This window comes from Marmota flaviventris, chromosome 13 (assembly GCF_047511675.1).
Source record: "Marmota flaviventris isolate mMarFla1 chromosome 13, mMarFla1.hap1, whole genome shotgun sequence".
NCBI lineage: Eukaryota > Metazoa > Chordata > Mammalia > Rodentia > Sciuridae > Marmota > Marmota flaviventris.
In genome coordinates this window covers 103,695,589-103,722,133 of record NC_092510.1, presented here as the reverse complement: position 1 = coordinate 103,722,133, position 26,545 = coordinate 103,695,589, and the positions used below count along the sequence as shown (strand labels likewise).

At 59.8% G+C, this 26,545-nt stretch overlaps 4 protein-coding genes across 4 annotated transcripts; 1 reads left to right on the top strand and 3 right to left on the bottom strand.

Annotated features, from left to right (window-relative positions):
• The first annotated feature begins 3,148 nt into the window (after positions 1–3,148).
• On the top strand, positions 3,149–7,189 carry Edf1 (endothelial differentiation related factor 1). The gene is made up of 5 exons (XM_027941645.2): positions 3,149–3,319; positions 5,489–5,540; positions 5,864–6,024; positions 6,303–6,396; positions 6,969–7,189. Exons 1-5 carry the CDS (start codon positions 3,242–3,244, stop codon positions 7,028–7,030), a joined length of 447 nt encoding a protein of 148 aa, XP_027797446.1. The 5' UTR covers positions 3,149–3,241; the 3' UTR covers positions 7,031–7,189.
• Positions 7,190–8,374: 1,185 nt separating this feature from the next.
• On the bottom strand, positions 8,375–15,589 carry Mamdc4 (MAM domain containing 4). Its single transcript, XM_027935296.3, has 28 exons — positions 15,460–15,589; positions 15,219–15,392; positions 15,010–15,135; positions 14,711–14,841; positions 14,544–14,628; positions 14,284–14,409; positions 13,928–14,065; positions 13,644–13,732; positions 13,380–13,553; positions 13,141–13,225; positions 12,866–13,054; positions 12,641–12,769; positions 12,404–12,535; positions 12,180–12,304; positions 11,990–12,101; positions 11,742–11,858; positions 11,531–11,665; positions 11,271–11,407; positions 10,983–11,202; positions 10,772–10,909; positions 10,539–10,657; positions 10,360–10,450; positions 10,126–10,272; positions 9,836–9,970; positions 9,594–9,721; positions 9,408–9,516; positions 8,860–9,035; positions 8,375–8,682 (listed from the first exon to the last, which is right to left on the bottom strand). Exons 1-28 carry the CDS (start codon positions 15,587–15,589, stop codon positions 8,641–8,643), a joined length of 3,639 nt encoding a protein of 1,212 aa, XP_027791097.2. The 3' UTR covers positions 8,375–8,640.
• A 2,348-nt stretch (positions 15,590–17,937) lies between these two features.
• Phpt1 (phosphohistidine phosphatase 1) lies at positions 17,938–19,275 on the bottom strand. Its single transcript, XM_027941654.3, has 3 exons — positions 19,040–19,275; positions 18,618–18,742; positions 17,938–18,192 (listed from the first exon to the last, which is right to left on the bottom strand). The coding sequence occupies exons 1-3, from the start codon at positions 19,197–19,199 to the stop codon at positions 18,100–18,102; spliced, it is 378 nt and encodes a 125-aa protein (XP_027797455.2). The 5' UTR covers positions 19,200–19,275; the 3' UTR covers positions 17,938–18,099.
• Positions 19,276–19,847: 572 nt separating this feature from the next.
• Positions 19,848–24,246, bottom strand: Ajm1 (apical junction component 1 homolog). Its single transcript, XM_027941666.2, has one exon. It carries the CDS (start codon positions 24,244–24,246, stop codon positions 21,325–21,327), a length of 2,922 nt encoding a protein of 973 aa, XP_027797467.2. The 3' UTR covers positions 19,848–21,324.
• Positions 24,247–26,545: the final 2,299 nt, after the last annotated feature.

The window sequence follows — 26,545 nt, the reverse complement described above, 5'->3', positions numbered from 1 at the left end:
AACATGTTGTGTCCACCGAAAAAAACTAAAAAATAAATATTAAAAAAAAAGCACAAAGGTATTATGTCCTTCTGCAACTGAAAAATACATATTAAAAAAGAAAAAAGAGAAGAAAGCAAGCTGCACTTGGGAAGTAATAGGAAAACTGAAGACCAAGGGGAAATCCGGCAGTCAGAGGTCAGCTCACACGGCCTGCAGGGGAACAAGGGAATGCATGGGTGTAAGTGACAGCTGACTTCTCATGGGAAACCCAGGAAGTCAGAGGGCAAGGGGAAGGCTTTGTAACAGCACTCCTTCAGAAACAGGGTAAACAGAGACATTTTAGTGAAATGAAAGACAGAGGGTACTCAAAATACGGAAGGGAAAGTGTGCTGGAGAGGAGCTCAGCTCTGGAGGTAGGAACAAATGGCCGTGTGTGTGTGTGTGTGTGTGTGTGTGGTTTTCCAGGAGACTTTTGAACTATCTTTCCTCTTCTACATCCAGGAAGTCAAGTGGAGAACTCCGGTAGTCTGCTTTCCTTAACAGTGTGGACAGAGGGTTCACTCAGTGGCCATGGTGTGATGTTTCTGGGGAGGCATGAACTGCTTATCCGAACACCAAGAGGAGACAGGAGGGGGCTAAACAGGTGACCTCAGAGGGAAAAAAGGGGATGAGGGAACAGCTTCAGAGACACCACACCCAGCTGCACCCTGGTAGCTCAGGAGCACCAAGGATTAAGCAGAAGACCTCTTTGTGGCATCAAGGCTGGACTCCTGAGAGCTGGATGGGATGATGGCTGTCCCAGTGGACTCCTACACAAGGACAGTTAGGTCTAGATGCCCCCTCTCCCAGCCCAGGCCAGCCAGAGTAGACACACTATGGAGCTGGCTCTGCTACATTCTCCCACCACTCTGGGAGGGGCCTCCCAGCATGTCCATGTGGTCAAGTCCTTCGCCACACTCTTTCGGTGTCCAGCAGCACTGGCATGACTACTATGTGACTAAGGGGAACAAGATGAGGTGCATTTGTCAGGGTTTATGGGACATTTCCATGCAGTTCAGTCTTTTTTTTTTTTTAAATATTTATTTTTCAGGATTTGGTGGACACAACTTTTTTTTTTTTTAGAGAGAGAGAGAGAATTTTTTAATATTTATTTTTAGTTTTCGGCGGACACAACATCTTTGTTTGTATGTGGTGCTGAGGATCGAACCCGGGCCGCACACATGCCAGGCGAGCACTCTGCCGCTTGAGCCACATCCCCAGCCCCTGCAGTTCAGTCTTCTAAGGATGTCCTCTACCCCCCACATAGTGGTGGACACTGAAGTCAGTAGGAAGTGAAGAGGAAAAGGGGCTGGTGTACACCTAGCCAATGGAGAGTATCTGCAGAATTCTCCCAATCACCCAATCTGCACAGTGTGGGCAAAGGGCTCGGTTCCCCTGCTGCCTGGGTGCAATGAAAACTGTCTCCTCCCAGCAATGTATTTGGAACTGCAGCACATACAACTCTATACACATCTTTTTTTCTTCTTGGCTGGTATTGCATTTATCAGAACTCCTGTTTGTGGAACATAATAAACCTGTAGCAGTGTCAACAAACAATGAACTCATCCATGGGATGAGTTCATTGTTTGTTGAGAAGGCTTGAGCTTCCCAAGCCAATGTCAGTACTAACAATTACATACAAATTTGATCAAGCACATTACAGAAATGTCTGAGTCATCTTTTTCTTCCATCTAGAAAACAATTCTGAAAATCATGAGGAGGCAAAGAAAACACAAAGTAAAAATAGCAAGCAAAAGCATTAAAGACATGCACCATGCAATTGCTAATTCACACAGTTATTTTTCTGAATGTTGTGATGCTTGGGGCATTTATATTTTCAAAAATTATAATTTCTCACTATACAAAATTATTGCAAAACATTACAGAATTATTGTAAAATAACACACACACAACTTACACATTATACACATATCAAGCTGGGAGTGTTGCTCATTGGTAGAATACATGCACAAGACCCTGGGTTCAATCAGCAGTGCTGCCAAAAAAAAGAAAAAGAGAAAGAACAAAAGGAAGAGAGAAGAAAAAGAAAGAAAAGGAAAGGAATGGGATATTATAGTCCAGCCCGGTGAAACACGCCTGTAATCCCAGCCACTCAAGAGTTAGGCTAGTAACTTAGGAAGACCCCGTCTCAAAAGAAAAAGAGGTAGGGATGTAGCTCAAGGGTAAACTGCACCTGGGTTCAATCCCAGTACCAAGCAAACAAATTATACAAAACATTCATTTCTGCAACTAGTTCTTTTTTCACAGTTTAGCATTCTTTTTCCTAAAGAGACCACATCCCCTACCGTTGTATACGTTTCAGGCACCACAAAACCTGCCCCCGACACTTTTGTCTCCCATGAACTCAACTCCAGAGAATCAGAACTTTAAATCCAGGGAACCAGAACTTTAAATCCAGGGCAGAGTGGCAAAGCTAAGGTATGAACGGACCTAACAGAGACAGCTAGGATGGTGCATCTCCCTGGTCCTGCCTGGGCACCACTTTGTCCACGTGGCCAGGCCCTGGCCATCCCCAAAGATGTGGCCAGGAAGCTAGGTGTGGGCCCCAGCAGACGCCCGTCCAGGTTACAAGGTTGAGCACGGCCCTGCCGGGGCCTGAGCGTTGGGGACTCTGGGACCGGTCCTCCGACAGGCCAGGCGCAGCACCGCCACAGGCACACCTCCTCTCCCGCCCCCGCCCCCCGACAGGTGCGCCCCCTTCCCAACACCCCTCTCAGGGCTCACTCCCCCCATCGATGCCCCTCCTCCCCCGCAGCCCTCTCCCGGTGCCCCCTCTTCTCTCGGTCCCCTGCTCCCCTCCTTCCCCCGCATCCGTCTTTCCCCGAGCCCCTCTGCTCCCTCATCTCCTTTCTCCCGCACCCTTCTTCTCTCTGGGCCCCGCATCCCTCTTCTCCGGCTGGCGCCCGCGCCGGCGCCCCCCAGCGGCCACGGGACTCTGTGGCCGCGGGGCCCTGACGTCGCCTCCCCACGTCGCCCGCAGGCGGCCCCCCCCACCCGCCACCCAGACGAGCCGAGCGCGGATTGGTCCTGAGCTGTGAAAAGTGCCCGCCCCTCGGGCCTCGGGCCAATGGGATACGGGGGCGGGGTATCGGCGCAGGCGCCGGAAGCGGGGAGGCGCCGAGGGGACGTCGCGTCGCCTCGCCGGGTCTCGAGCAGCTGCCGGAGCCGCCCGACGGACCGCCGCCCCCGCCGCCGCGCCATGGCCGAGAGCGACTGGGACACCGTGACGGTGCTGCGCAAGAAGGGCCCCACGGCTGCGCAGGCCAAGTCCAAGCAGGTGCCTGGCCAGCCGGGGAGCGGCCGGGCCGGGCGGGGTGGTCCTTGGGCTGGGTCGGGGAATGGGGCAGTGGGCGGGGACGGGGGGGGCGGCTTGAAGACCGCAGGCGTGGGAATTTCGACGAGATGGGATCCGCAACAGGAACCGTGGGGTGGGAGCCCTGGGGACCCTGGAGAGGAGTCGGGTGGGGGTAGGGACTAGGGGCAGAGGGCAAGGAGACTTGGGCAAGGCTGGGGACAAGGGTCAGGGGTTGGAGAACGGAATAAGAACTCAGTGCTGAAATACGAACTCAGCACTGCGGCAGGGGACTACCGTGGAGTTGGGGCCCCCGTCGGGTACAGGTGCGAGAACAGGGCAGAGAACCTGGGGTGGCGGTGTGGGGACCAGCGGTGGACTGAGGGGCAGGGCCACTGGGCCCAAGCAGGGCAGGCTCCTCCCTGAGGGTTTTCTCCCTCCTGGCGCCTACAGGTTGTGTCAGTGGTTTGCTGCCCACAGAGCCCAGCTAGGTGCAACATGGGCCGTGGGAGGTGCTGTCTGGGTCGGGGCGGCCCGAGGCCCTGCTGGCAGGTGGACCCTGCCTTTCTGACCTGCAGAGGGAGGAGATCCTGTGTCCTGAGTGGTGCTGGAGGCAGGAGTGACAGGAGGTTACTACTGTAGCACATCCCTCCAGTGGTCATTGGTGCATCCATGTCATCTGGAAAGGCTCTGGCTGGAGTCTTAGATACACAGTACAGGCCAGGCCTGGAAGGGCTGGGGTCCTGGAGTCAGGCATTCTCCACTAGTCTTGGGCTTATCAGTTGCACAGTCAAAACCAAATTTACTCTCTTTTCAAGGAAACTTAATATCCACAAGCTGGAGTCACATGAACTGTTTGAAAAGCATCTTTGGACATATTACACTTAGAGTGGCTCACAAGTTACTTCTTTGAAGCATTAAGAGATGCCTTATGTTAATGCTCAGTGACCATGGACCCCACAGAATCACTGCTATTGGTCATGTTTCCAGGAAGACTGTAGGTTTCTGTGGGATGCGTCATCTGTCTCATTAGGAGTCAGACTCGGAGGAGGCAACACTAGGCCAGCAGGCATTCCTTTCTGCTTTGCAGAGTTGTTAGAGAAGTAACTCTATTTCAAACATGAATTTCTAAAAAGAATCCATTAGTCTCTTTTTTTAATACAAAAGAAGTGAACTGTTTCTTAGTAGCAGTTTATTGAGAGTTATCTATGTATTTGATTGAAAAGTGCTTGTATACAGTGGCCCCCTTTGTCTTCAGGGGACACATCCTAAGGCCCTAGTGGATGTCTGAAACTCTGGGGAATTCTGGACCCTGTGTGCTCTCTGTTTTCTATCCATACATATTTATGGCAGTTTAATGTAAGAATTAGGTACAGTAAGACCAACAGGGATGTCCACGTACTGTAGTAAAAGTTACGTGAATGTGAACGTGGTCTCTCCTGTGTTTACCTTGCTGTGCTGAAGTGAGACGATGCAGTACCTACGTGAGGAGAGGAAGTGAACCACAGAGACCTGTGCAGGGGCATTAGGGTACTGTGTGCGGGTTACATGAACACAGGTGCCACTGTGTCAACATCTTGGGAGGCTGCTGAGTGAATAATGGGTGCCAGGCAGAAGGATTTGTGTCTCAGTAGGACAGAGTGCTGAGGACATGAAATTTCATCACACATTCAGAACATGCAGTTTAAATCTTATGTTTATTATTGGCATTTCCATGTAACATTTTGGACTGAGGTTGATCATGGGTGATTAAAACATGGGAAGCACCAGGCGCAGTGGCACACACCCGTAATCCCAGTGGCTCAAGAGGCTGAGACAGGAGGATCATGAGTTCAAAGCCAGCCTCAGCAAGGGTGAAGAGTGAAGCAACTCAATGAGACCCTGTCTCTAAATAAAATATAAAAAAGGGCTGGGGATGTGGCTCAGTGGTTGAGTGCCCAAGTTCAATCCCTAGTACAGAAAAAATAGAACCAGACCATAGGCTGCAAAGCCGTGGCTGTGGGACCACTGTGACCAGCTTGCCCTGTGGGGCCCAGCATCACGTTAGCCCTTCAGAGCTGCTGGTGGAGTGCGGGTTGACTCACAGCAGCTGACACTGTGTGCCTGATACTTCTGAAGCAGGTTTTGATCAGAGACCGTTTTCTAACTTTCTAGGCAATCTTAGCAGCTCAGAGACGAGGAGAAGATGTGGAGACGTCCAAGAAATGTAGGTACCCGTGTCTCCACTTGCAAAATGCGAACGTGCTGCCAGGGTCATCTGCCATGCTGTGCAGTGGCTAGGCAGTGCTGAGGCCCTGTGTCAGGAGCACTGGAGAGCTGGGGGTGGTGTTAGGTCAGCCAGACCATTACCTTCCACCCACTTCCTAAGCTGACAGTCAGCTCTGGTAGTATGTGTTCTTAGGCCTGTGAGTTTGGGACTGGTGTCACCCTGGGCCTGGGAAGCCTGTTGGTCTGATCAACATTCTGAAATTGCTTTTTCCTTGTGTCAGTTGCAACTTTTTCCTCTGCTCTATTCATACTGAACCACAGGGGCTGCTGGCCAGAACAAGCAGCATTCGATCACCAAGAACACAGCCAAGCTGGACCGGGAGACAGAGGAGTTGCACCATGACAGGGTGACCCTGGAGGTGGGCAAAGTGATCCAGCGGGGCCGGCAGAGCAAGGGGCTGACACAGAAGGACCTGGCCACGGTGAGGCTCTGGAAGCTGTGGGCCTGGGGAGGCCCGGAACTGATGCTCAGCTGGGGTGGGGTGGGCTCACCACCTGGTGGTTCTCAGGCCTTCAGTCTGGGCTTGCACCCAAAGCTTCCAGGGCAGCCAGGTCAGAGCAGCTGTGGCTCTCTCTCCTGAGACTTGGTTGCTCAGGGTAAGGCCTGAGCCTCCGGGAGCTGGCTGCCCTGTGGGGGCTGACTTGGCTTCTGCAGCACACCCCACTGGGTTGGTGCATCTAAGGCACACCTTCTCTTTAGAAAATCAATGAAAAGCCGCAAGTCATCGCAGATTACGAGAGTGGACGAGCCATTCCAAATAACCAGGTTCTGGGGAAAATCGAGAGAGCCATTGGTGAGTGTCCTCTGGCTTAGTCCTGGCAGGGGCAGCACTCTCCTGGGAGGTGGTAGGATGGGAGCACCTGGGGCCCTATTGTCTGAGGTCAGGCCACTAGGATTCTGCCTGTGCTGTTTGAAGCATAGTGGGGACCCTAGAGCCCTGAGGAAATAGTGTCACAGGTTCTTGGCCCTATATCCCCCTCTGGCTGCCAGCCAGCATTCTCCCTGAGCTGAGTACAGAGGGACCATGGCCCTCTGGGATCTGCCCTCCAAGGTGTTGGCCACACACCACAGTCTGCTCCACAGTTCCCCTCTGCCGTAGCTGAACAAGGGACTCTTCTGGGATAAGATGTTTGTCCCCATCTTTCTAAATTAGCAGTTCATGCTTTTAAACGTTAGATGCAAAAGTTAGTCATGCCTGTATGCAAAGCCCTGCCAGGAAAGAGGTAGCCCCTCCCCAGGCAGGCCCAGGAAAATGAGGAAGGGAGCTGGGGCCCGGGGCGGAGTGGACGCCTGCTGCCAACCTGGGATTGACAGGCTGGCACTCTGGCGCTGCAGAGTGGTGAGCAGGGTCCTGGCTTGTTGCAGGCCTCAAGCTCCGGGGGAAGGACATCGGGAAGCCCATCGAGAAGGGCCCGCGGGCGAAATGAGCACAAAGCCTCGAAACAGTGCGTTCCGGCTGCTCTTCTGGCTGGTTCCCCTGACCACCAGCACTGATGTGGGTCTTCTCACATGGCAAGCGGAACATGGGGTCAGGCCTGTGGGCCCTCAACCCATACCTGCTGTCAAACAAAGCAAAACCTTGCAGAGTGCTGGCTCCTCCTGGCTCTTTCCTCCCTGCCCTCATCCCTTGGACCCCGTGCAGAGCAGCGCCTTCCTGCCGTGGGCATGTGCTCAGAGCGGCCGCAGCGTGGAGCTCTGGGGAGCCCTGGGGAGCCCTGGGAGTCCAGAGGAGTCCAGAGGACGGGCCGGGGCACAGCCTCTGTGCTGCTTTCTCTGCTTTAGCTTTAAAGAGTCCTTGGGCATGTGCCCTTCCTGTGGCCTTCAGCCTGCTCTTCTAACTGGGCTTCAGTGGGGGGGGATTGTGTCACACAGGTGAGCTTCATGACAGACACCCCATTGGGACCCAACGTTTAAAGATTTATTTCTCCCCTTTGTACCCATCTGCTCAGACATTGACTGGGCATCCATCAACCTTATGGCGCCTGCGGACACAGGGCAACGCCTGGCTGTGCCCTGCTCGCGCCTCTGTTCGCTGAGCCCTGGGACAGGCAAGAGCCCATCTGGCTCCTTGGGGCATGTGGTGTCTGAAGTGGCAGGAAGGCAGTACCTGACAGCACAGTGTGGGTGTCACTGCCCTGTCTGAGGACACCCTGCAAGACCCCAAGTCCTTGCAGCAGGGCCAAGCTGAGGTGGAAGACCAGAGCTCCCAGAACCACCCTGGGGCAGAGGTGTCAATGTAGCTTCCTTAGGACCACAGTCAAATCTGTTCACACGCCTGCATGCAGGGTCCCCTTCTCAAGGCCAAAGGCAGCTTGCCTGGGCCCTGCTCCAGTATCATAGGAACCCTGGTGTCCTCAGCTTCACCCCTCAACCTGGGATTGCTCAGCCCTTTATCTTGGGGTGGGGGCTTGTATAGTAGGCTTGGGGGAGCTGTGGGGGGCTGTGGTTGCCAGGCGCCCACCAAGCCAGCTGCATGTCACCATGTCCGTGTGCTGTCACCCTCAGTGTCCCTGCTGCAGGTGACTTGCATCCCCACAAGGCAGAGGCTGGAGAGCAGAGCAGGTGGGGCCCTTGCAGACCCTTGGGGCCTTGGACCTGATGGATCTGAACAGTGGCTCCAGGTCCTGAAGGCTGCCCTGTGTCTGTGGCCCTGCCTGCCTCATGTGAGGCACATGGGAGAGAGTGAGTCATCCTTGGTCCTGAGCTGTATGGCCCCAAGCATATTTCCTGGGGTCTCTCTTTGGTCTGGCCTGGAATCCTGAGGAGGGCTACTCACCCAGTGGCCAGAAATGCATGGATAACTGATCTCGGCTTGAAAACTTGGGCAGTCCTCAGGACTGAGCATTTATTCATGGAGCAAGCACCCTGTGCCATACAAGTGGGCAGTGACTGGACAGGGGAGGGCTGTGGAAGCTCTGTGTCCTCTGAGCCCCCAAAACCAGCTTCAGAGGAGGTCAGGTATCTGGGGATGAAGGTGGATCCAGCCTGGGGCCAGGTCCGAGGTGCATTCAGGGGCCAGATCCTTGTCTGGGATGGTCTATGAGCTGCTGGTGGCAGGTGCTGGGAGGGTGACTCCATCCTGGGAAGGAGGGAGGAGCCTGGTGACAACCACTGAGAGGCAAGGGCAGCAGAGGGTGCTGCAGGGCTTGGATGGGTGGGGCTCTCCCTTGGGGTCCTGACCCACCACTGAGGTCCAGTCTCTGCAGTCAGCAAGCCCAGAGGCAGGCCCCACCCACCCACACCTGGGGGTTCCTACCGCATTGAAGAGGATGTTGTCAAAGCCAGGTGCTGCCACGTCCTTGTTACTCCTGAAGGGGCAGCCTCCCTTCTGCAGCCAGTGGCGTCCCCCAAGTCCCAGCAGCACCAGGAGTATGAGGAAGAGGAGGGCCCCTCCAACCAGGGCTGGCACCATCATGGATGCTGTCATGCCTCCTGTGGGCCAGAGGGCACAAGAGCCCTTCACACCAATCACCCCCCATGCCTGGGGGTGAGGATTAATCCTGGGGCCATCTGGTTCCCCTAGTCCTGCTGGCTCTGGGTTCACCCTCTTCAAATGAGAGAGTGTTGGTATTGTCTACACAGGCTACAGCAGCAGGCTGGGGGTCGTGGCCCTCAGCCGTCTGCAACTATGCCAAGGACTGGCCCTGCACTGGGCCCAGGGAGCACAGCCAGAGGCAAGCCTGGGGAGGGGCCCTGAGGGTTAGTGGGGTAGGTGGGGAGGACACAGGGCTGGCCTGGGATTCTCCTGGGTGGTGTGCAGGGTGCCTCCTTGGAACTGTCTCCAACCTGCAACCCAGTGCTTACCCTGACTGAGTGCAGGCTGCTGGCAATGCTGCCCGGCCAGGTACTCCACATCGTCTAGAGCAATGGGCCCCAAAGCTGGCTGACCACCCAGAGTGGCTTCAAACACGATCTGATGGGGAAGTAAAGGGGTGAGGAATTGGAGGGAGCGAAGAGGGAGGGCAGCTCAGCTGAGGTGCAATGTCTCACCTGGAACTCCTCGGTGCTGGTCACCTCAACCTGGACTTCTAGCCACTGGTGCCGCAGGTGTCCACCTTTGCCCCACACAGCCAGCTGGCCCTGGGCACTGCTCAGGAGCACCCTCAGCTCTCCCTTGTCTGGAAGTGGGGGCTGGGGTGTCAGGTGCCTGGCCTCGTGTGAAGTGGAGCCCCAGACCTCTCCTCTGACCCCTCTCCCCACACCCAGGCATCCAAAGGCCCAGCCCAACTTACAGAAGTGCTCGGGAAATCCCATGTGGTACCAGAAGCGGAGGCAGGAAGCAGTGGTGGCTGGCAGAGGCTCGCTGCGCAGCCAGGCCGCCTGACCCCCTGGCCCCAGCACACTAGTTTCGAAAAAGGCAAAGTGGCCTGGAAATAAAAGGCCAGGGTGCCAAGCTGTCCCCTTGACCCTACCTGTGGTCCTTGGCCTAAGGACCACGAGCAGGCAATGCCATGTGGTGCCATGGCAGTGTGGCTGGGTAGTCACTGCCCCAGCTTGGTCCCCTGCTCTGGCCAGTACACACCTGCTTCTGTGCCTAGGGTATGGTCCACAGTGGGCAGTGGGTAGCGGGAGGGGGTGTCTCCACCACTCCAGTCCCAGCTGTACCTGCCCAGGCCAGGCCAGGCCAGGCGGCTCCAGCCACACAGGCCAGATTCAAAGTCACAGGACCCTGCAAGAACCAGCTGGTGAGCAGAGCTGTCCCCATTGCCCATCGTAGGGCACTGGCCCCCGCCAGGGAGGGGCAGGAGGGCACCACCTTGCCGAGGACAGGGCCCATCCTGAAGGGAAAGGTCGTCCAGTGCGATGTAGGAGTGTTCCATGCCAGCAGCCAGGGCCTCAAACACCACCTGCAGGTCAGGCCAGGCACTCTGCAGTCTGACCACACAGTGCTCAGGGGGAGCCAGGATCCCTGCCCCCCAGGGCCCAGGCACTCACCCTCCAGGCCTGCCCAGCCTGCACATCCACGCTGCCCAGGCGCCAGGCAAGCCCACCGTGGCCATAAACACTGAACACCTGGCGTCTCTTGCCCTCCTCCACGTGGACTCGCAGAGTGCCTGCCAGGCCAGGGCCAGTGGGGGAAGACATCCACACAGTGCCCCAGCCCTGCACAGGGCCTGTGGGACACCAGCCCAGCATTGACTCCCCAGGCTCTGCCCACAGCTCCTCACCTGGGTTGTGGAGGCTTAGGTGGTACCAAAAACTCAGGCAGGTGGGCTGAGCCAGAGGCTGGTGCTCCTCTGAGGTCAGGGAGGCCACATGGCCCTGAGGCAGTGCAATTGGGCTTGTGTCCACCACCATGTAGTGCCCTGGGGAGTGGCCAGCATCAGTCTGCCTGCCCCTGGCTGATGTCCTCCACCCACCCCTTGCCAGGCTCAGTACCTTGGGCTGTGTCTGTGGTATGGTCTGTCTGGGGGCCCCAGAGGGCGTGGCCTGAGGCGTTGGCTTGGCGCTTCCACAGGCCCTGCCCTCCAGTGGAGAAGCCGCAGGCAGAGTCCTCAAAGGAGCAGTGCCTGGGGGCCCAGCAGGGCCCGGGCCGCACAGCCACGTCGTCCAGCCCCATGGTGCCATGGTACCCATCCCGGAGGCCCTCAAACAGCAGCTGGGGGTAGAGGGCGTCAGCTGGCTGGGGCCTGCCCCCTGCACCCCTCTGCCTGGCACTAGGCTTACCTGGTACTTGGTGCTAGGCTCTAGCTGGTGATGGAGGGTGGCCCAAGCCTGGTGCCAGCGGTTGCCATGGGTGCCTGACCGCGACCATAGCAGCGTGTCCTCCCCCCCGTCCCTCCTCATGATTAGGCGCAAGGTCCCTGCAGGGTGGTGGGGTTTGTGGGGATCAGCCCCAACTGCTGACCCTTGAGGCCCCAGCAGGCACCAAACACCTCTTGGATTCCTGGGGCATCCATGGAGGCCCTGCCAGCTCCAAGGCTCACCAATTTGGGGTCCATACAGGTGATACCAGAAGCTGAGACACTCCTTGGGGGTTGCTGGGGTCTGGGGCCCTGTGAGCAAGTGGGCACCACGGCCACGGGCAGGGGGGTTTGTGGGGTCCAGGAGCATGAAAAAACCTGCAGGAGAGGCACAGGCTGGGCTCAGAGATGCACTCCCAGGGCTGAGGGCCCCCCGGCCTGAAGGCCCTCTCACCTTGGCCAGTGGTGTGGTCGTACCCAGGGCCATGGCTCTGTGTCCGACGCCAGTGGGCATCTGTGAAGTGGCCCATGTGCCAGCCGCAGGTATTCCGCTCAAAGTTACAGGAAACCTCTGGGGGCAGGGGGGGTCAGCACCCCATCCACCCGCACATCCCTCCTGAGCCCTGGGTGGTAAAGACTCTAGGGGTCCCTGGAGGTGCGTTGGGAGCCCCCTGGTGGAGATGAGATGTGGACAGGAGAGACCTTGGTCTTTCTCGGTGGTTGCAGTGGGGCTGCAGTCCCTCATTGTCACGTTGTCCACCCCGGCCCCCTGCTGGCCAGGGCTGTCCCAGTCCACTAGACTGACGAACTCCAGCTTCAACATGGTAGAAGAAAGGGACTTAGGTCAGGGCCAGGCCTGTGCCCATCCCTCACTCTGGACTGCCCTTCTTACCCGGAATGGCCGGTGGCGTGCTCCAAGAAGGACCTTGTCCACCGTCCAGTCTCCTGTGCTGCTGCTTGGGGCCTGCCACACCAGCTCCCGGGAGCTGCCCTGCAACACCACCAGTGCCAGGAAGCCTGGAGGGAGGGGTCCCGGTGGGTGAGCCTTCCCCAGACCCCCCCCCCTCCATGTAGGGGTGTCTTGGGACTGGGCAGAGGACCTCGGGTGGGCTGTACCTTGGGGGTCACTGTGGAAATAGTAAGCCATGTGGAGTTCACAGTTGGGGCCTGAGGGGCCCAGGGGGGATGTGAGGGCCCGGGCCTCAGGCCTCAGCTGCCCCCAGGCCTTCTGTAGAGACAGGAAGTGCCCTGGGCGGGGAAGCAAGGCACTCACAGTCCTGTTCCTTCCAGGCCACCACTCTGTTGCTCAAGGACCCCCAATTCCAAAGGACCCCTGGGGACTCTGGGCCTCACCAGCAGCAGCCCCGTGAGCGTCCCTGCCAGGCCCCCTGCTTTCCTGGGCTGCAACCCGCTGCCACTGCAGCTGCCCCACGCTGGCATCCTCCCAGCCCCCGGCCGTGGCAGCCTCAAAGTCCGTGGTGCCTGCAACAGCAGCAGTACTAAAGGGAGGGCCATGGCCACCGAGCCTCCCGCTGCCTCTGGGCACCTGCACTGGCAGGGTTCTGCAGGAGGCCTCACCACACTCCTGCTCGTCCTCGCCCTCTGGGCATTGTTCCTGGAAGTCACACAGCTGCTCTGGGGGCACACACAGGTCCCCACAAGAGAGATATCCCAGCTCACAGACCTCCTGGGGATGGAAACTGGACAGCTGGGGCCGGAGGGCCTGGACCCAAGGTCCCGTAGGCGGTGACTGTAGGTCAGACCTCCCTGTGGGGTAGAGCTGGGGTCAGGTGGAGGTTGGGGGCCACTGTGCTTCTCCTGGGCAGGCCAGGGGAGGGATTTGGGCAGGTCACCTGGAGCTGTTCTGCAGTGGTCCGACAGGATGAGGTCATCCAGGCCCACCACGCCTCCTGGACCCGTTTCCCCAGCCAGGAGGATCTGAAGGCAGGGATGCTCAGGGACACACTGGGCCCCTCAGTGCTCCCTGGGGTCTGCTCACGGACACCCACTCCAGATTCACATGCTACTTGTGCTATGTAAATGGCTGGACCCCACTCCTTTTGACCCCCAGCCACCACCTGGCCAGTCTCACCTGGAAGGGATGGGCACTCCTGATGTCAACCCGGTCTCGTACCCACGCTGCTCCCAGCTCCCCACAGCGCTTCCGCAGGAGGACAGGGTCCTGGGGGGCACTAGGCCCCTGCATCTGCAGGAGCAGCTGGAGGCAGCCGACCTCGGACCCATGCAAGTAGTAGTAGAAGATGAGCTGTAAGTGACCTCAGGCTGGTCAGGGCCTGCAGCACTCAGGCAGACAGGACAGGGGAGCCTGCATGTGTTCCCTTTCCCCAAGTCTCACCGAGCAGTTGTAGGAGCCTGAGGCTTGGAACTCAGGGCTGGAGAGGACAGCAGGGGTGCCAGACTTGGCCATGGAGACTAGGAACATGCCTAGGGGAGAGGGCAGGTGTGAACTGGCATTGCTGGGCAGTTGCAAGGCAGACAGAGCCATGGCTAGGATTCTTTACTTCTTCTTCTTCTTTTTGTGGTGCTGGAGATTGAACCCAGGGCCTGTGCACGCAAGGCAAGCACTCTACCAATTCAGCTATACCCCCAGCCCATGGCCAGGGTTCTCATGGACCTCACCCTGTGCACTGTTCCAGCTGTGATCTCGGTTTGGCCAAGCAAGGTCCTCAGGGCCACCAGCACTGTGGTTCCGGGTCCAGCCTTCTGAGTGGTTCCATGAACCCAGGCCTGACTCAAAGTCAGTAGCCATGTGGTGGCCTTGGGCGGAGGCAGGGCTGTTATGGCTTCCTGCGGCCACATGGCCAGCCCCAGAGTGGACACTGGCTATTCCACCTCCAGAATGACCATGCCAAGGTATTTCCTCCCAGACCAGTCCCCAGTGTCTTTCAAGGACCCTGGAGGTCAGGGTCCCTCCTCCCAGTCTCATCCTGCTGCCCAGCCCAGCCCAGCCCAGTCCTGGGTGGCCCTGGCCTCACTGCAGGTAAGCAGGTCTTCGTCGGAGCCATCCCCACAGTTGTCCTCCCTGTCACACAGCTGGTGTGGCTCTATGCAGGCCTTGTTCTGGCACTGATGGTGTCCCAGGGGACAGCTGGCCTGGGGGGCTGAGTGGGGGCAGGTTAACCTCTACTCTGGCCCCAAGACCTTGGAGTAAGTGGGCATGCTGGGGAAAGGACAAGGTGGCCTGAGCAGGGGAGCAGGTAGTGAGGGCCCCAGGGTGGAGACAGGGTGGCCTCACCAGGCAGCCCACAGCCCCAGAACTCCACATCATCCACAGCCACAGCTCCCTTGTGCGTGGCATTTCGGGTAGCAGAGAAGGTCACCTGAAGAGAGCAGAGGTCCTTAGGGCCACTGGGGTCCAGGCCTTCCCCACTCCTCCCTGCCAGCCAGAGCACTCCAGCTCACTTGGAAGTCACCCTGGATACGGCCAGTGGTCACCACCAGCTCCTGCCAGCTGGGGCCCCAGGGTCCTGCACTCTTCCACAGTGTCAGCGTCTCTGTACCATGGGTCAGCTCCAGCCGCAGCTCAGCCACATCTGCAGCAATTGGGGAGGCCCTGGAGCAGTTGCAGCCCTACACTACCTCCCCTGAGCATGCCAGCTATGCCCTGGCCACCCTCCTCTGGGGTGGGTACCCTCCTTTCTCCTTCCAGTCCCTCTCCAGAGCTACCCTACCCTAGATCTCTGGGGGTCTTGGGCACACACCTCCAGACGCTGCATGGTACCAGAGTCTCAGCTCACAAGTGGGGGCTGCCTCTTGCAGGACAGGGGAGCGCAGGGCTGCAATGGATGCCTCCTTCCCACGGTGTGTTCCCACAGCCATGTACCAGCCTGGTCCAGGTGGTGAGGTCAGGAGATGGGCAGCAGGGCAAGAGGGGAGGGTGGGAGGGCACATGGACTTGTGGGGGCCTCACCCAGGTCAGTGCCAAGTGTGTGGTCGGAGTGAGGCCCGGGACCCTCCAGCATAGCCCCTGCTCGGTCTCGGAGCCAGCTGTAGCCCGAGGTGCTGATATCCTGCCAGCCACAGGTATCCTGCTCAAAGCCGCAGGTGAAGGGGGTGCCCGGGATAGGCAAGGCCCCATGGTGCCCTGGGAGAATGGGTGGTCAGATGTCTGCCCCAGCACTGGCCTGCCCACCTTCCTGGCCCCAGCTCACCGCACTGGGCCTCGTCTGAGCAGTCCCTGCAGTCGCACACAAAGTTGCATGTGGCCTTGCTGGGGCTCTTGCAGTAGTCAAGTAGCCAGGCCCAGCCTGGGGACCATGCTGCTGGCAGAATGACAGCCATGTGGGTCTGGGCAGGGTAACTGGCCATCCCACTTTGCCCAGGACTGATTTTAGCACTGGAAGTTCCATGGACCTGAGCAGTACAGGACACTGGGCACCCAAATTCGGGGCTCAGACTCACAGGGTCAGGCAGGAAAGAACCTGGGACCCACAGAAAACTGTCAGGAGCAAACAGAGCACTTCCCCATGTTCCCAGCCCCGCTGGCCAAGCAGAGACTGCAGAGCAGAGGTGGGTGTACACAGGAAATGGGGCCTTCAAAGAGGGATACCCCCTGGGCTGAGGTTGTGGCTCAGTGGCAGAGCACTTGCCTGGCATGTGTGAGGCACTGGGTTCAATTCTTAGCACCTCATATAAATGAGTAAAATAAAGGTCCATTGACAACTAAAATAAATTTAAAAAAAAAGGGGGGGGGCACCCTTGAGGAAGGTACAGGAGCCCACATCACTCGGGAGAGAACTAAAAGGGCTCCCAGGAGGATGTCCCCCAAGGAGACACAGCATTGGGTGACCCAGTGTCCCCCACAAGCCTTGCCATCCAAGGTGGCAGAGAGAGAGCTGGGAAGATACACCGTGATTGCCCCAGGGCCTCTCCTTCGGGCAGAGAGGCTTGTTCCTTGGCAGGCTGCCGTCCTTCTCTAGGGACTCTGGTGTCAGCACTGGCATAGCACCTGTCCCCAGCACCCAGGCAGCAAGCTCAGTAAGACCAGCTGACTCACCCACAAGCAGGACCAGGGCAGGCAGGAGGGGGCCCGGAGGTCGCATGGCCAGGCTGGAGGGAGTGAGGCTGAGCCGCCTGGTGAGGACTCTGTCCAGTTATCAGTCTTTAGCAGCCCCACAGGCTGACTTGGCTCCAACCAAGGGGCCTAGTCCCTTTTGTGCCTCTGGCCCCTTGGGAGGGCCCCACTCAACAGTGATGGGCCAAGCATCTAGCTGTAAAAGTGTCCTCAGGAGGGCCCCTGGCCCCCGACCCAGGGTTGGATCTCACTTGCCTGGCTCTTTGTGACCAAAGGTCAGGCCATCCTGGGCACCTGCTCAGCCTTCCCTAGCAGAGGCTCTTTCTGAGGTGGGGTGGGGGATCCCACCAGCAGGGCTCTGTACAGCAGTGTTGGGGTGGCAGAAATCACTGTGGCTTCTCTCATGGGGCCTCTGGCCCCACCTTGGTACAGGTCAAGGTCAAGGGAGCCCACCCCAATAGCTGCATATAGGATTCCAGCATGTGTACCCCAGAATCTACCTTTGTGTTCTCCACCTTGGGGACCGTACAAGCCCAGTATGAGGGTGTCATGTTCTCCCTCCTGCCCCACATGTAGCTCAGGCTATGAATTCCCACCCCTTCATTTACTCATCCTTCAAAACTGCCCTGAGCCAGGTGCAGTGGTGCACGCCTGTAACCCTGCTGCTTGGGAGGCTGAGTCAGGAGGCTGGCCTGGGTAACATATGGAGGAGACCTATCTCAAAATAAAACAAAAAACAAAACCCTTCAGACTGTCCTGAGCAGCCATAGGCTGGGTGGTCTGTAATAGGCACAGGGCTCCTGGAAGCCCAGGAACTTCTGGTTCTCTAGGAGAAGACTCACAGTTGGGGCAGGAGGGATACCAGGACTGTGGAGGAGCATGGTTCTGCCTGACCTCCTGCTGTGTGACCTCAGGTTGCTGGTCTGTAGTGTCTGCAAAGGGCCTGCCTGGAGAGGTGGCCTGGAGGGTCTGGCCGTGGGACCTGCCAGCTTTAGCCCTGGCTTCCCCCAGCACCCACTGTCACTGCATACTATGTTCTACTGTGCCTGGGGGCCCCAGGGCAGGGGCCAAGGTCCTGAGGGTGTGAGAGTGTCCAGGAGAGGGGGCTCTAAAAGCTGGAAGCCCTGGCCTTGTCAGAGTGAATGGGACCCAGTAGTGGTCCGTGTGTGGCCACAGAACTCAACCCTGAAAGCAAAGGCTGTGGGTCACACCATCTGTGTCCTTGGCTGGCAGTTGCTCTGGCCACACAAGAAGTCTCCAAGGTGGTCCCAAGGGCCTGTGATAGCCAATGTTAGCTGGCCAGGACAGTGGCCACTGGAGCTCCCCTGCCAGGAACCTTGGGCTAAGCTCTGGGAAGGGGCACCTGTGTATCTCAGGCCTCGCCTGGCCACAGGGGACCAGGTACTGATTCCTTGTGCAAGGCCTTGTGGGGCCTCTTCCTGGGTGTCCTTGGGGATAGCAGTTGCAAAGGAGCAATCAGACCATAAATGGGAGTACCCTAGGGCCCCTTATCAGACCCAAGGGGCTAAGTGTGCACTGCCACGCCCTGGGGCCTCCAGAGGCTGAGTAGAGGGGTCCCCAGTTATGACCAAGGGGCAGGAAGCCAAGACACAGGAACCGCAAGGCATACCAAGCTTTTAATTTCCACAAGCCAGGCTGGTCTGGCCTCTGAGGCCCAAAGGGCTGGCACATTGCCAAGAAATGCAAAAGAAAAGGGCTGGGCCAGCCTCTCAGGAGGGATTCCAGCAAGGACAGAGTCCTCAGTGGGGGCTGGGCCTCAGTAGCCATCATCAGCCCAGGTGACCTCGTAGTCAGGATACTTGGCCTTGATCTTCTCAGTTGAGACGGAGTGCTGGGCACGACCATAGCCCTGGAAAGGTGACAGTTACTAGCTCCACCTGGCCCTTGGCTCTGAGAGTCTAGCCAGGCCAACAGTGGGCTTAGAAGGGGTACCAAACCCACCACCAGACAGTCCTGGGCACATACAGGTGGGGGCACAGAGGGCTCCAGAAGTGAGCTTGTGGGCTCTGAGTTGCACCCTAGCAATGACTGCCCCCAAGAGCCCCCCAGGTCAGGGAGAGACCCACCCAGCCTCCTGTTCCAAGGCAACTGTCCTCCCACCCCTAGTGCCACTTGCAAAATGTAGGGGAAGCCTTAGGCCCTTGAGAGAGAGAGGGTTCTGAACCCACTGGGAGAATCCAGGTCTCTTGTGAGGCAAGTCAGGCCGTTCTGTGTGGGGTCAAATGGTCCAGGGAGGGCTTTGTAACCAGGACAGGGACCTCAAACAGGGCTCACCATGGAGTAGCCATAGACGTGAATCTTCTTGTCCTGGCTCTGGTGGGAGATGCGCCCACCCCCCAGGCACTCGCAGTCATAGCCCTTCTTTTGCAGTTCGCCAGACACTTTGTCGTAGATGTCGGCTGGGATGTGCAGAACAGCTTCAAGAAGTGCTCAGGGTGCCCTTGGAGGCCACCTCTGAGCAGCCCCTTCCCCAGTGGAAAGGAAGCCCCTCCCGGCTGGCACAGGGATGAAGGCTTCGATGGGATGCTCCACGGCGAGCACCGGGGTTAGGGAGGAGTCGGGCCGTGGCACCCCTTCCTGCGCAGGACCCAGACTTCTCTAGGTGCTGGTGCAGGACGAAGCCCACCAGGACCCACAGCCTCTCCGGCTCCGCCCACAGCCTCCCGGCCCCGCCCAGAGGCGCGCCCCGCCCTCACCGTGGTACTCCGCCCACTTGTAGCCACGCACGATCTCCTTGCACTCCCCCGCCGGAGCCCCGGAGGGCTGCGCTGAGTGCACTCGGACCAGCACGTATTTGAAGACGCCGTCCGGATCGATGTCCACTTCAGGAATCTGGGCGAGATCCGCCGCCGCCATGTTCTCCGGAGTGCCTGTCCCCGGTGCCGCGGTCCCTTCTCCCACCCAAACCCGGGCTGTGCCGAGTGCCGGAGGCGGGCTCTGTGACAGCTATGGCCAATCCCGTGGGGAGATGCTGCCTGAGGCCCGGAGCCTCAGCCAGTCGTGCCGCGGACCTGGGGCACAGACTGACCAATCGCGGTGCAGTTCCTTGCAGCCTTGTGCCCACGCTGCCGCATTTAAAGGGAAAGTGGACTAGGGAAACGAGAAGTGATTGCGGGCAGCCGACGGAAAAATTCCTTTTCACTGGGGTTGGGGGAAGGCACTTTGGAGGGGGGCTGTTACGCGGCCCTTGAAGCAGGCGTAGGACAGGAGGCCCCAGGGATGCGCCCCGGAAACCCCCCAGTCCCCAGTGCCACCCTTCCGAGCACACACCGACGCCCGAGGGTCGCACCCCACCGGCCGAGGAGCTCCCTCCCAGAGCCCCCCCCCCCCCGCGACCAGTGACCTCCCTCCCCAGACACCCACGAAGAGACAGCAAGCAGCAGCTACATTCAAGTTCTATTTTACTTGGTTTGAAAGCGCTCGCCCTCTAGAAACGATTCCCGTCGAGGGGCGTTCCTGTGGGCCCTCAGGCGCGGGGCCCAATGCGGAGGTCCCGTGGCGGGGCGCAGCAGCGATTGCAGCAAGCGGGGCACCGGGCCGGTGCAAATCGCAGGCCCGGGCGGGGGCTCAGGGGTGTCGGGGTGGAGACACCGTCAGGGGTGAGAGCAGGGCGCGGAGGCAGGGCTCACAATTTATCGCGCTTAATACCCCCTCCTCTGGCTCCGAAGGGATTAGAGGATCCATGAGGGCCCTTGCACAGCGCCTGGCCTATCTCCTTTCTCAGTTACAGGTCCTCTTTGGAGCCCGGGTTCGGAGCAGGATGCCCAAGGGAAGAGTGGTGGGGAGAGGGCACGGCGGAGGGCTGTCTGGGTGTGCGCTCCCCAAGGCATACCAAGCTCTTGAGTAGCAGAGTGAGAGCACTGGGACCTGTGTGCAATCGTGCAGTGGAGGGACCTGACATCGGGCTTGTCACAAAGCTCTTCAGTTGAAACTCCATTGGCTGCTAACTCACTCCTCTTTCTCTACCCAGCAACTATCTGGGGATCCCCCTGAACCTTCCAGGTCCTTCCTTTGGCAGCAGGTAGATGCAGCTTCCTGGAAGGCGTCTGTGCTGTCCTCCCAGCTGGTCCATCCTATGCACATGCTTCTGACCTCCTGCCAAATTAGGGCCTGCCTTTGCATGCACACCACCAGGTTCTACTCTGGCACCTGTCTAGGGCCATCTTGTTGAGTATGGGCAGACCCCGGACCCTTGCCTGGCATGTGCCCACACCCAGATGCTCTGCTTTTCCTGCCCCAAATCCCCTCTGGCTGTTGGGCTTGCCCTTGGCTTGAAGACCTCTGAGTATCCAGCCTCTCCTGCAAGACTTAGACCAAGGTGGTCAGAGGTGAGAGGCTGCAGGATGAGCAACACCTCAGAGTCTGGCTCGGCACTCACACATAGCTTTCTCACTTGGGGCATGGATGCACGAAGGCTAATCAGGGTGTTCTCCAGGAAGAAAGGTCTCTGAGGGAGTCACATCCCAGAGACAGGAGGTGAGCTTAAAGTGTCTATACTAGACTTTGGTCATCACGGGCTCCTAGACGAGCAGGGAGGGAGAGCAGAGGCTTCATCAGAGCCCCAGAGCAGATATGGATCCATTTGCACGAGTAGGGTCTGTGCAGTAGTGACCCTCAGCAAAAAGGCAGAGCCTGGAGGTCCTCAGGCCCACCCCACCTCCCAGCGGGGAGCACCTAGGGCGAGGACCGGTCTCTGTGGGCCGGAGGGCTGACTCTGGAAGGTGGGAACTGGGCAGCCCGGTGAGGAGTTGTGGGGAGGAAAGAGTTGGGAGAGCACAGTGGGGTGTGGGAAAATGGGGGGAGCTGGGAGCGGGGGAATTTGTCGGGGCAGGGCTCAAGAGAAGCAGCATGAGGGGCTGGTCTGGGCCTGGATGGATTGAGTGAGTTGGGCGGGGCTCGGGGGTGGCCCTGAGTGGACCGGGCGGGGCCTGAGTGGGCTAGGCAAGGATTCTGATCAGGGCCTGAGTGGTGTCCTCAAGCCTCACATGATATCGTCCAGCAGATTGGCGCTGGCCACCCAGTCCAGCGCGCGTGGCTCAGAAGCAGCCATGATCATGCACATGAAGGGGCGGCCGGTGCGCCGGTCTGTGGGGTAGATGGTGGTGGGCGTGAAACGTCGGTTGGCCTCCACGAACTCACAGAGCTGCTCATAAACGCGCGGGAACTCGTGGCGCAGGAATACACCGCGCAGCCGCAGCTCCCTTTGGATGTGGATGAAGGCCACCTCTCTAGCCCGCCGGCCCGCCTCGCCCTCCTGGTCCAGGCCCGCCGTGCCTGGCGGCGGGGTCAAAATCAATGTTTCCATGTCAGGCTCACGGCCCCGCACGGGGGGCGGCCGCGCCGGACTGCCTGCAGCCAGTGCTACCTTGGCGAACTTGCGCACAGTGGGCCCAGTGCTGCGAGGCGCGGGCGCCGGCCGAGCGGGCGCCCCGGAGGGCGCGGTGCCCGGACCTACCGCCACCGACACACTGAGTAGGAAGCACTCAGCCGGCTCATAGAGCCGCCCTGCGGCCGCCAGCTCTCGCGCATAGCTGCCCAGGGGCGCTGCGTGTGTAGCCAGCTCACGCAGGGACAGGTAAGTGGGCGACAACAGCAGCCCTTCGAGACCGAAGCGCAGGAAGTTGTCGGCCGAACCAGGACTTGGGAAGCCCAGGAAGAGCACGCCGCGGCCGCGGGACAGGAAGCCGACACGAGCGATGCGCGAGAAAGCGCGATGCACGGGGCCGCTGTCACGGCAGAACTGAAGCACGTGGCGGCACACGCTGCCTACGCGGCCGTACAGGCAGCGCGCCTTGTGTGCGTCCCAGTCCTCGCGGCGGCACAGGCGTGAACAGTAGTAAGTGTAGCAGCTGTGGCAGGACTTGAAGTAGAGGCAGGCGTTGAACATGGTTTCCGTGCGCCGGCAGCGCGCATTGGAGCAGGTCATCAGATCGTCCTCGTCCGCACTGGGTTCTGGAGACCCGTTGGCTGCCTCGCCCGGGCCTGCAGGCTCCTCGACGCTGCCAGCAGAGGCAGGGGGCGAACGCGGAGGCGCCAGCGCCGGGGCTCCAGGGCCCGTGGGCCGTGAGTCCAGCGCGCTGCGGCGCAGCTGGCGGCCCAGCCCCTCTGCCGGCGGCTCTGGGGCTTGGCCGGCCGGTGGTCTGGAGTCGATGACCAGATCGGTAATGAGCTCGTCTAGCTGCTCTAGGCTGCGCTGGCGGCCAGAGGTGGGGCCCATGGGAGCCACCGATGAGGGCAGACGCGGCCGGCCTCCCGGCAGCTCCCAGCCCCTGACAGTCGGGCGTTCGGCGGCGCGCAGGTCGTTGTCGGTGATGGTAATCTCTGGAGTGACATACCAGTTACGGCTCAGGCCTTCCCCCGCACGGCCCTTTTCGGACAGCGAGGTCTCAGACAGCGAGAGCGCCGCGTAGCGTCTGGGTGAGGTGGACAAGTTCACTATTACTGGCGCGCGCCGGCCTTCGGGGGATGCGCCCCGCGGCTCCCGCACCTCCCGCCCTAGCAGATTCTCATAGCTGCGGCCCCGGCCTAGGGGGTCCTCCCGGCGAGGCCCTGGCGCCAGGATGTTGTCCCATGAGCGTGAGTAGTGGCGGCTGTCTGTGGCCAGCCGGGGCGGGCTGGTGCCGGTGCCGCCATGCCATGAGGCCAGCAGCGGGCCGGGGACGGAGGGAGGCACTACCTGCAAGGTGCGGTAAGGCCGGGGTCCCCAGTCGGCCCAGGCTGAGCTGTTGCGTGAGTGCGGGTAAGTCCGAGCTAGGGCGTCACGCTCGCGGTACCTCCCGAAGTCCTCTGTGTAGAAGGTGTGGGCCCGAGGATCCTCAGGAACGTAGCGGGGACCAAAGGGCAGTCCATAGGCCCTGGGGACTTCCCCGTAGTAGGAGCGGGAGGGCGGTTCCTGGATCGGGAAAGTGCGCACTTCCCCTCCATAGTAGCCGCCACCACGCCTCGGACTGGGACCCCGGGTCTCTTCGGATGGGTAGGGCCTAGGGCAGTAGCCATCGAAGGGAGGACCAGGGCTGGCCAGAAATCCTCCTGCATAGCCCTCGGGCTCCTCGGTGTAGAAGAATTGTGTAGGGCCTGGAGGTGTGCTGAAGGGCTGACTGCGGCGCTCAGAGTAGTCCCGAGGCCCAGGCAGGGGCCCGTCGCAGTACAGCGCCCGGGGGTCCGCACAGTACAAGTCACTGGGGGTGGGGGTACGGGAGAGCGCCACGTGGCGGGGACCAGGCACCGTAAGGCCGTGGAACTGCGGGGCTGCACGGGCCCAGGACGTGTTGTCTACGGGCCCACAGGGCCGCGAACCCCGGGCGGCGTGCTGCAGCACAGCGTCATCTGGCTTGATGTCCAGTCGGCATCGGACATGGGGGGCGGGCCCCGTGGGGGGCTCTGGTGGCGCACAGCGGCCAGGGGCGGCACACAGGGGCGTGATGCGGCCAGGGCCGCTCCGTTGTGGCTGCAGCTTAATAGGGTGCAGTTCGTTGGCGAGCGCGCGCAGCGCGGGGTACGCAGGCTCCCGGCGAGGCGACCCCTCTACCCGCATCGCACGCTGAGTCTCCCGGCCTCGGCGCTGCAGCACCGGCGGCGAGGTGGGCGCAGGTGCCAGGCCCGGGGGCGCGCGGGGCGCGCTCTTGGAGCGGGCGCGGCGCCGAGGTTCGCCTTCTCGGGGCCGCGCGCGCGGAGCAGCGGGCTCCTGGGGTGGAGGCTCTGGGTGGGCCTCCATGGCCGGCCCGTCCAGTGCCTCCAGGAAATCGAAGCTGCGGCAGTGGCGCTTGTTGAAAGGCGCGGGCGCAGCAGGCCGGGCCACGGATTGCTCACATGGCTGGCGCCTGGACGCTGGCCCCGGGGCCGCCACCTTGATGTCCTGGTACACGGTCGACACCAGCAGGTCCGGTGGGTCCGTGCGGGTCATCTTAAAAGACGTCCCCAGGCTGGCGGCTCCAGCTCACGCGGCCTTTTGGGGCTTTTGCCCTGGGGGGAGACGCGGGTCAGGGCAGCCCCCTCTGCAGCCCAGGCCCCTTACCCTCCCACCACCCTGGCCCGGCTTACCTGGGGCGCAGGGAGTGAAGCAACCCTGGCTGCAGGCCTTTGCCAAGGCCGCAGGCGCTTGCTCCATGCCGGCCTTAGAGGTACCCATGCTGACCTTAGAGATTCCTGCAGATGGGGGTGGGCCAGGTCAGCCTGAAGGGCTTAGCCTGCAGTGGTCCACGCCTTCTTGTCCCTAGGCAGAATTCCTCTCCTTGCTAGTGACCCCTGGGCAGGTTTGGATAGACAGAACCCCCTTTCTTGGCAGAGCAGGCAGGTGGGTAGGAGAGGAAAGTGGGGAAATGGTCCTAGGACTACTGCCCTCTGGTGTCCACAGCTGGAATGATGGGGCTCATTTCAGCTTTACTGGAATTGATTTACAGGTATAGATTCGTGTACAATGCCCAATGCAGAGTGACCCTTTTAATTGTGCAACGTGAGAGGGAAAGTCCAAGGACCCTAGCCTTAGCCAGTCCTACAGAAAGTCTCAGACATCCCCACTAGCCTGCTGACCAGGCTGAGCACAGTACCCCTCACTCAGGGTTTCAAGGGCTAGGGACACTTGACTGCATCCAAAGCATCCAAAGCAAAAATGTCCTCAACTCCGAGTGGCCCAGGCCATAAAAAAGTCCTCAGAGAGCATGCCTGGGCCTCCTTTGACCCCAGCTGTCTTAGGGTGGCTGAAATCCACCAAGCTTGATGGGACAGGCAAGGAAGGCTGAAGATCGCCCCCACCAGCTTTGCATAAGTGCACATGGACACCGCCCGGTGTATACATGGCAGCCTCAAAGTCAGGCCCAGGCCATGGAACCATGTACTTATGGCGTCCATCTTCCTCAGCTGAGAATTAGCTCACTTGGCCAGGAGGCTGCCAGCTGCGGGGGGGGGGGGGGGGGAGGCAGGGTGGAGGGCGGGGAAAGCTCCCCCACTGCCTCCCAGGAGAGGGCCCTACCCCCTCCTCCTTCCACTCCCGAAGGCTCCATGGAAACCTGTGGTTCTTCAGCCCCTGAGCTGCAGGCTTGGCTGGGTCCAGGCTCAGGTTCAGATATGGGCCACAAGAGCCTCCAGGTCCCCAGGGCCAGAGGCTGGCTGGGGAGATGCTCAGAAAGAGGTGACAGCCCTCCTCCTCCTACTCAGCACCCATTTGGGGGGCATCTGCCCCAGGATAAACTGGGGGAATTAATGAGGGGCTAACCATGCCCTCACCTGGCAGGACTGTAGGTGGACAGGCTGTGAAGAGTCAACTGTGTCCCAGCTTTACATCAGATTTCTGCTCACAGGGCTGCTTTTGGGTCAGGGCCACTAAGTCCAGTCTATGTCCCCATCCCAGGCTAATGCCCACACCAGTCAGACCCCTCTTTCATCCTAAGCTCAAGGCCAGGCTGGAATCTAGGCTGGATGACAGGGTGTGAGGCTCCGCCCCAGGGAGGTGACAGCCAGCGTTGCCAGCTGCGGCTGTCAGGACCTGGACTCTGACACCCCCTCCCTGTGGGGATGGGATGGCGTTGGGCAACTCCAGGACCCTGGGTCTTCTGGAGCCCACACGGATGGCCAAGCAGCCTTCCTTACCTCCCAGCCCTGCCCTGGCCTGTCCTGGAGCAGCCATCGCAGGAACTAGCCTGTGCTGGTTGGGGGCAGGGATGTCCCATCCTCTCAGATAGCTTCTGCTTGACAATAGCATGCTAGGCAGTTCACCCTGGCCTCTTACCTGGACGTTGCCCGAATCCTGGGTGGGCTGCACCAGCTCCAGCCCGGTCCTCTGTATCCCCCGCACTGCTGCGCCGGGGCACCGGCAGAAGCTTCCAGGCAGCAGCGCTGATCCTGGCCTGGCTGCTCAGTACTGCCCCCAATGGCAGCCAAGGGGGCAGCACTTAAAGGGGCCGCACCCGGTGGGGGCTGCGCAGCAGGGCTAGGGCCCTGACTGGTTTGCTCTTGCTCTGCTTTGGAGCTTTGCTGAGCACAAGGTTTTCAACATTCCCAAAATACAGGTCTCAGGGTCCTGAACCACGTCCAGGAAGAAGCCTGATGGTCTCACCAGCACCACCTCCAGGGCACCTGCACAAGCAGCAGGCAGCTTGGCAGAGTCTTAGGTCAGGGACCTGGAGGAGCCCCAAGCCCTGGCCTCACTGCAGACTGGTCAGGGGCTCCCAGAGTGCATGTCTCCGGTTAAGCCCAGGCAGGAGCAG

Coding starts and splice junctions, on each gene's coding strand:
- Edf1 (XM_027941645.2), top strand. CDS start 3,242: ATGGCCGAGAGCGACTGGGACACCGTGACGGTGCTGCGCAAGAAGGGC. Junction 6,025..6,302: donor CACAGAAGGACCTGGCCACG/GTGAGGCTCTGG, acceptor CCTTCTCTTTAG/AAAATCAATGAAAAGCCGCA. Junction 6,397..6,968: donor GAAAATCGAGAGAGCCATTG/GTGAGTGTCCTC, acceptor GGCTTGTTGCAG/GCCTCAAGCTCCGGGGGAAG.
- Ajm1 (XM_027941666.2), bottom strand. CDS start 24,246: ATGACCCGCACGGACCCACCGGACCTGCTGGTGTCGACCGTGTACCAG.
- Mamdc4 (XM_027935296.3), bottom strand. CDS start 15,589: ATGGCTGTCATTCTGCCAGCAGCATGGTCCCCAGGCTGGGCCTGGCTA. Junction 13,226..13,379: donor GGAGTGCCCATCCCTTCCAG/GTGAGACTGGCC, acceptor CCCTGCCTTCAG/ATCCTCCTGGCTGGGGAAAC. Junction 12,536..12,640: donor CGCTCACGGGGCTGCTGCTG/GTGAGGCCCAGA, acceptor TTCCCCGCCCAG/GGCACTTCCTGTCTCTACAG.
- Phpt1 (XM_027941654.3), bottom strand. CDS start 19,199: ATGGCGGCGGCGGATCTCGCCCAGATTCCTGAAGTGGACATCGATCCG. Junction 18,743..19,039: donor CAAGTGGGCGGAGTACCACG/GTGAGGGCGGGG, acceptor TGCACATCCCAG/CCGACATCTACGACAAAGTG. Junction 18,193..18,617: donor ACGTCTATGGCTACTCCATG/GTGAGCCCTGTT, acceptor TCACCTTTCCAG/GGCTATGGTCGTGCCCAGCA.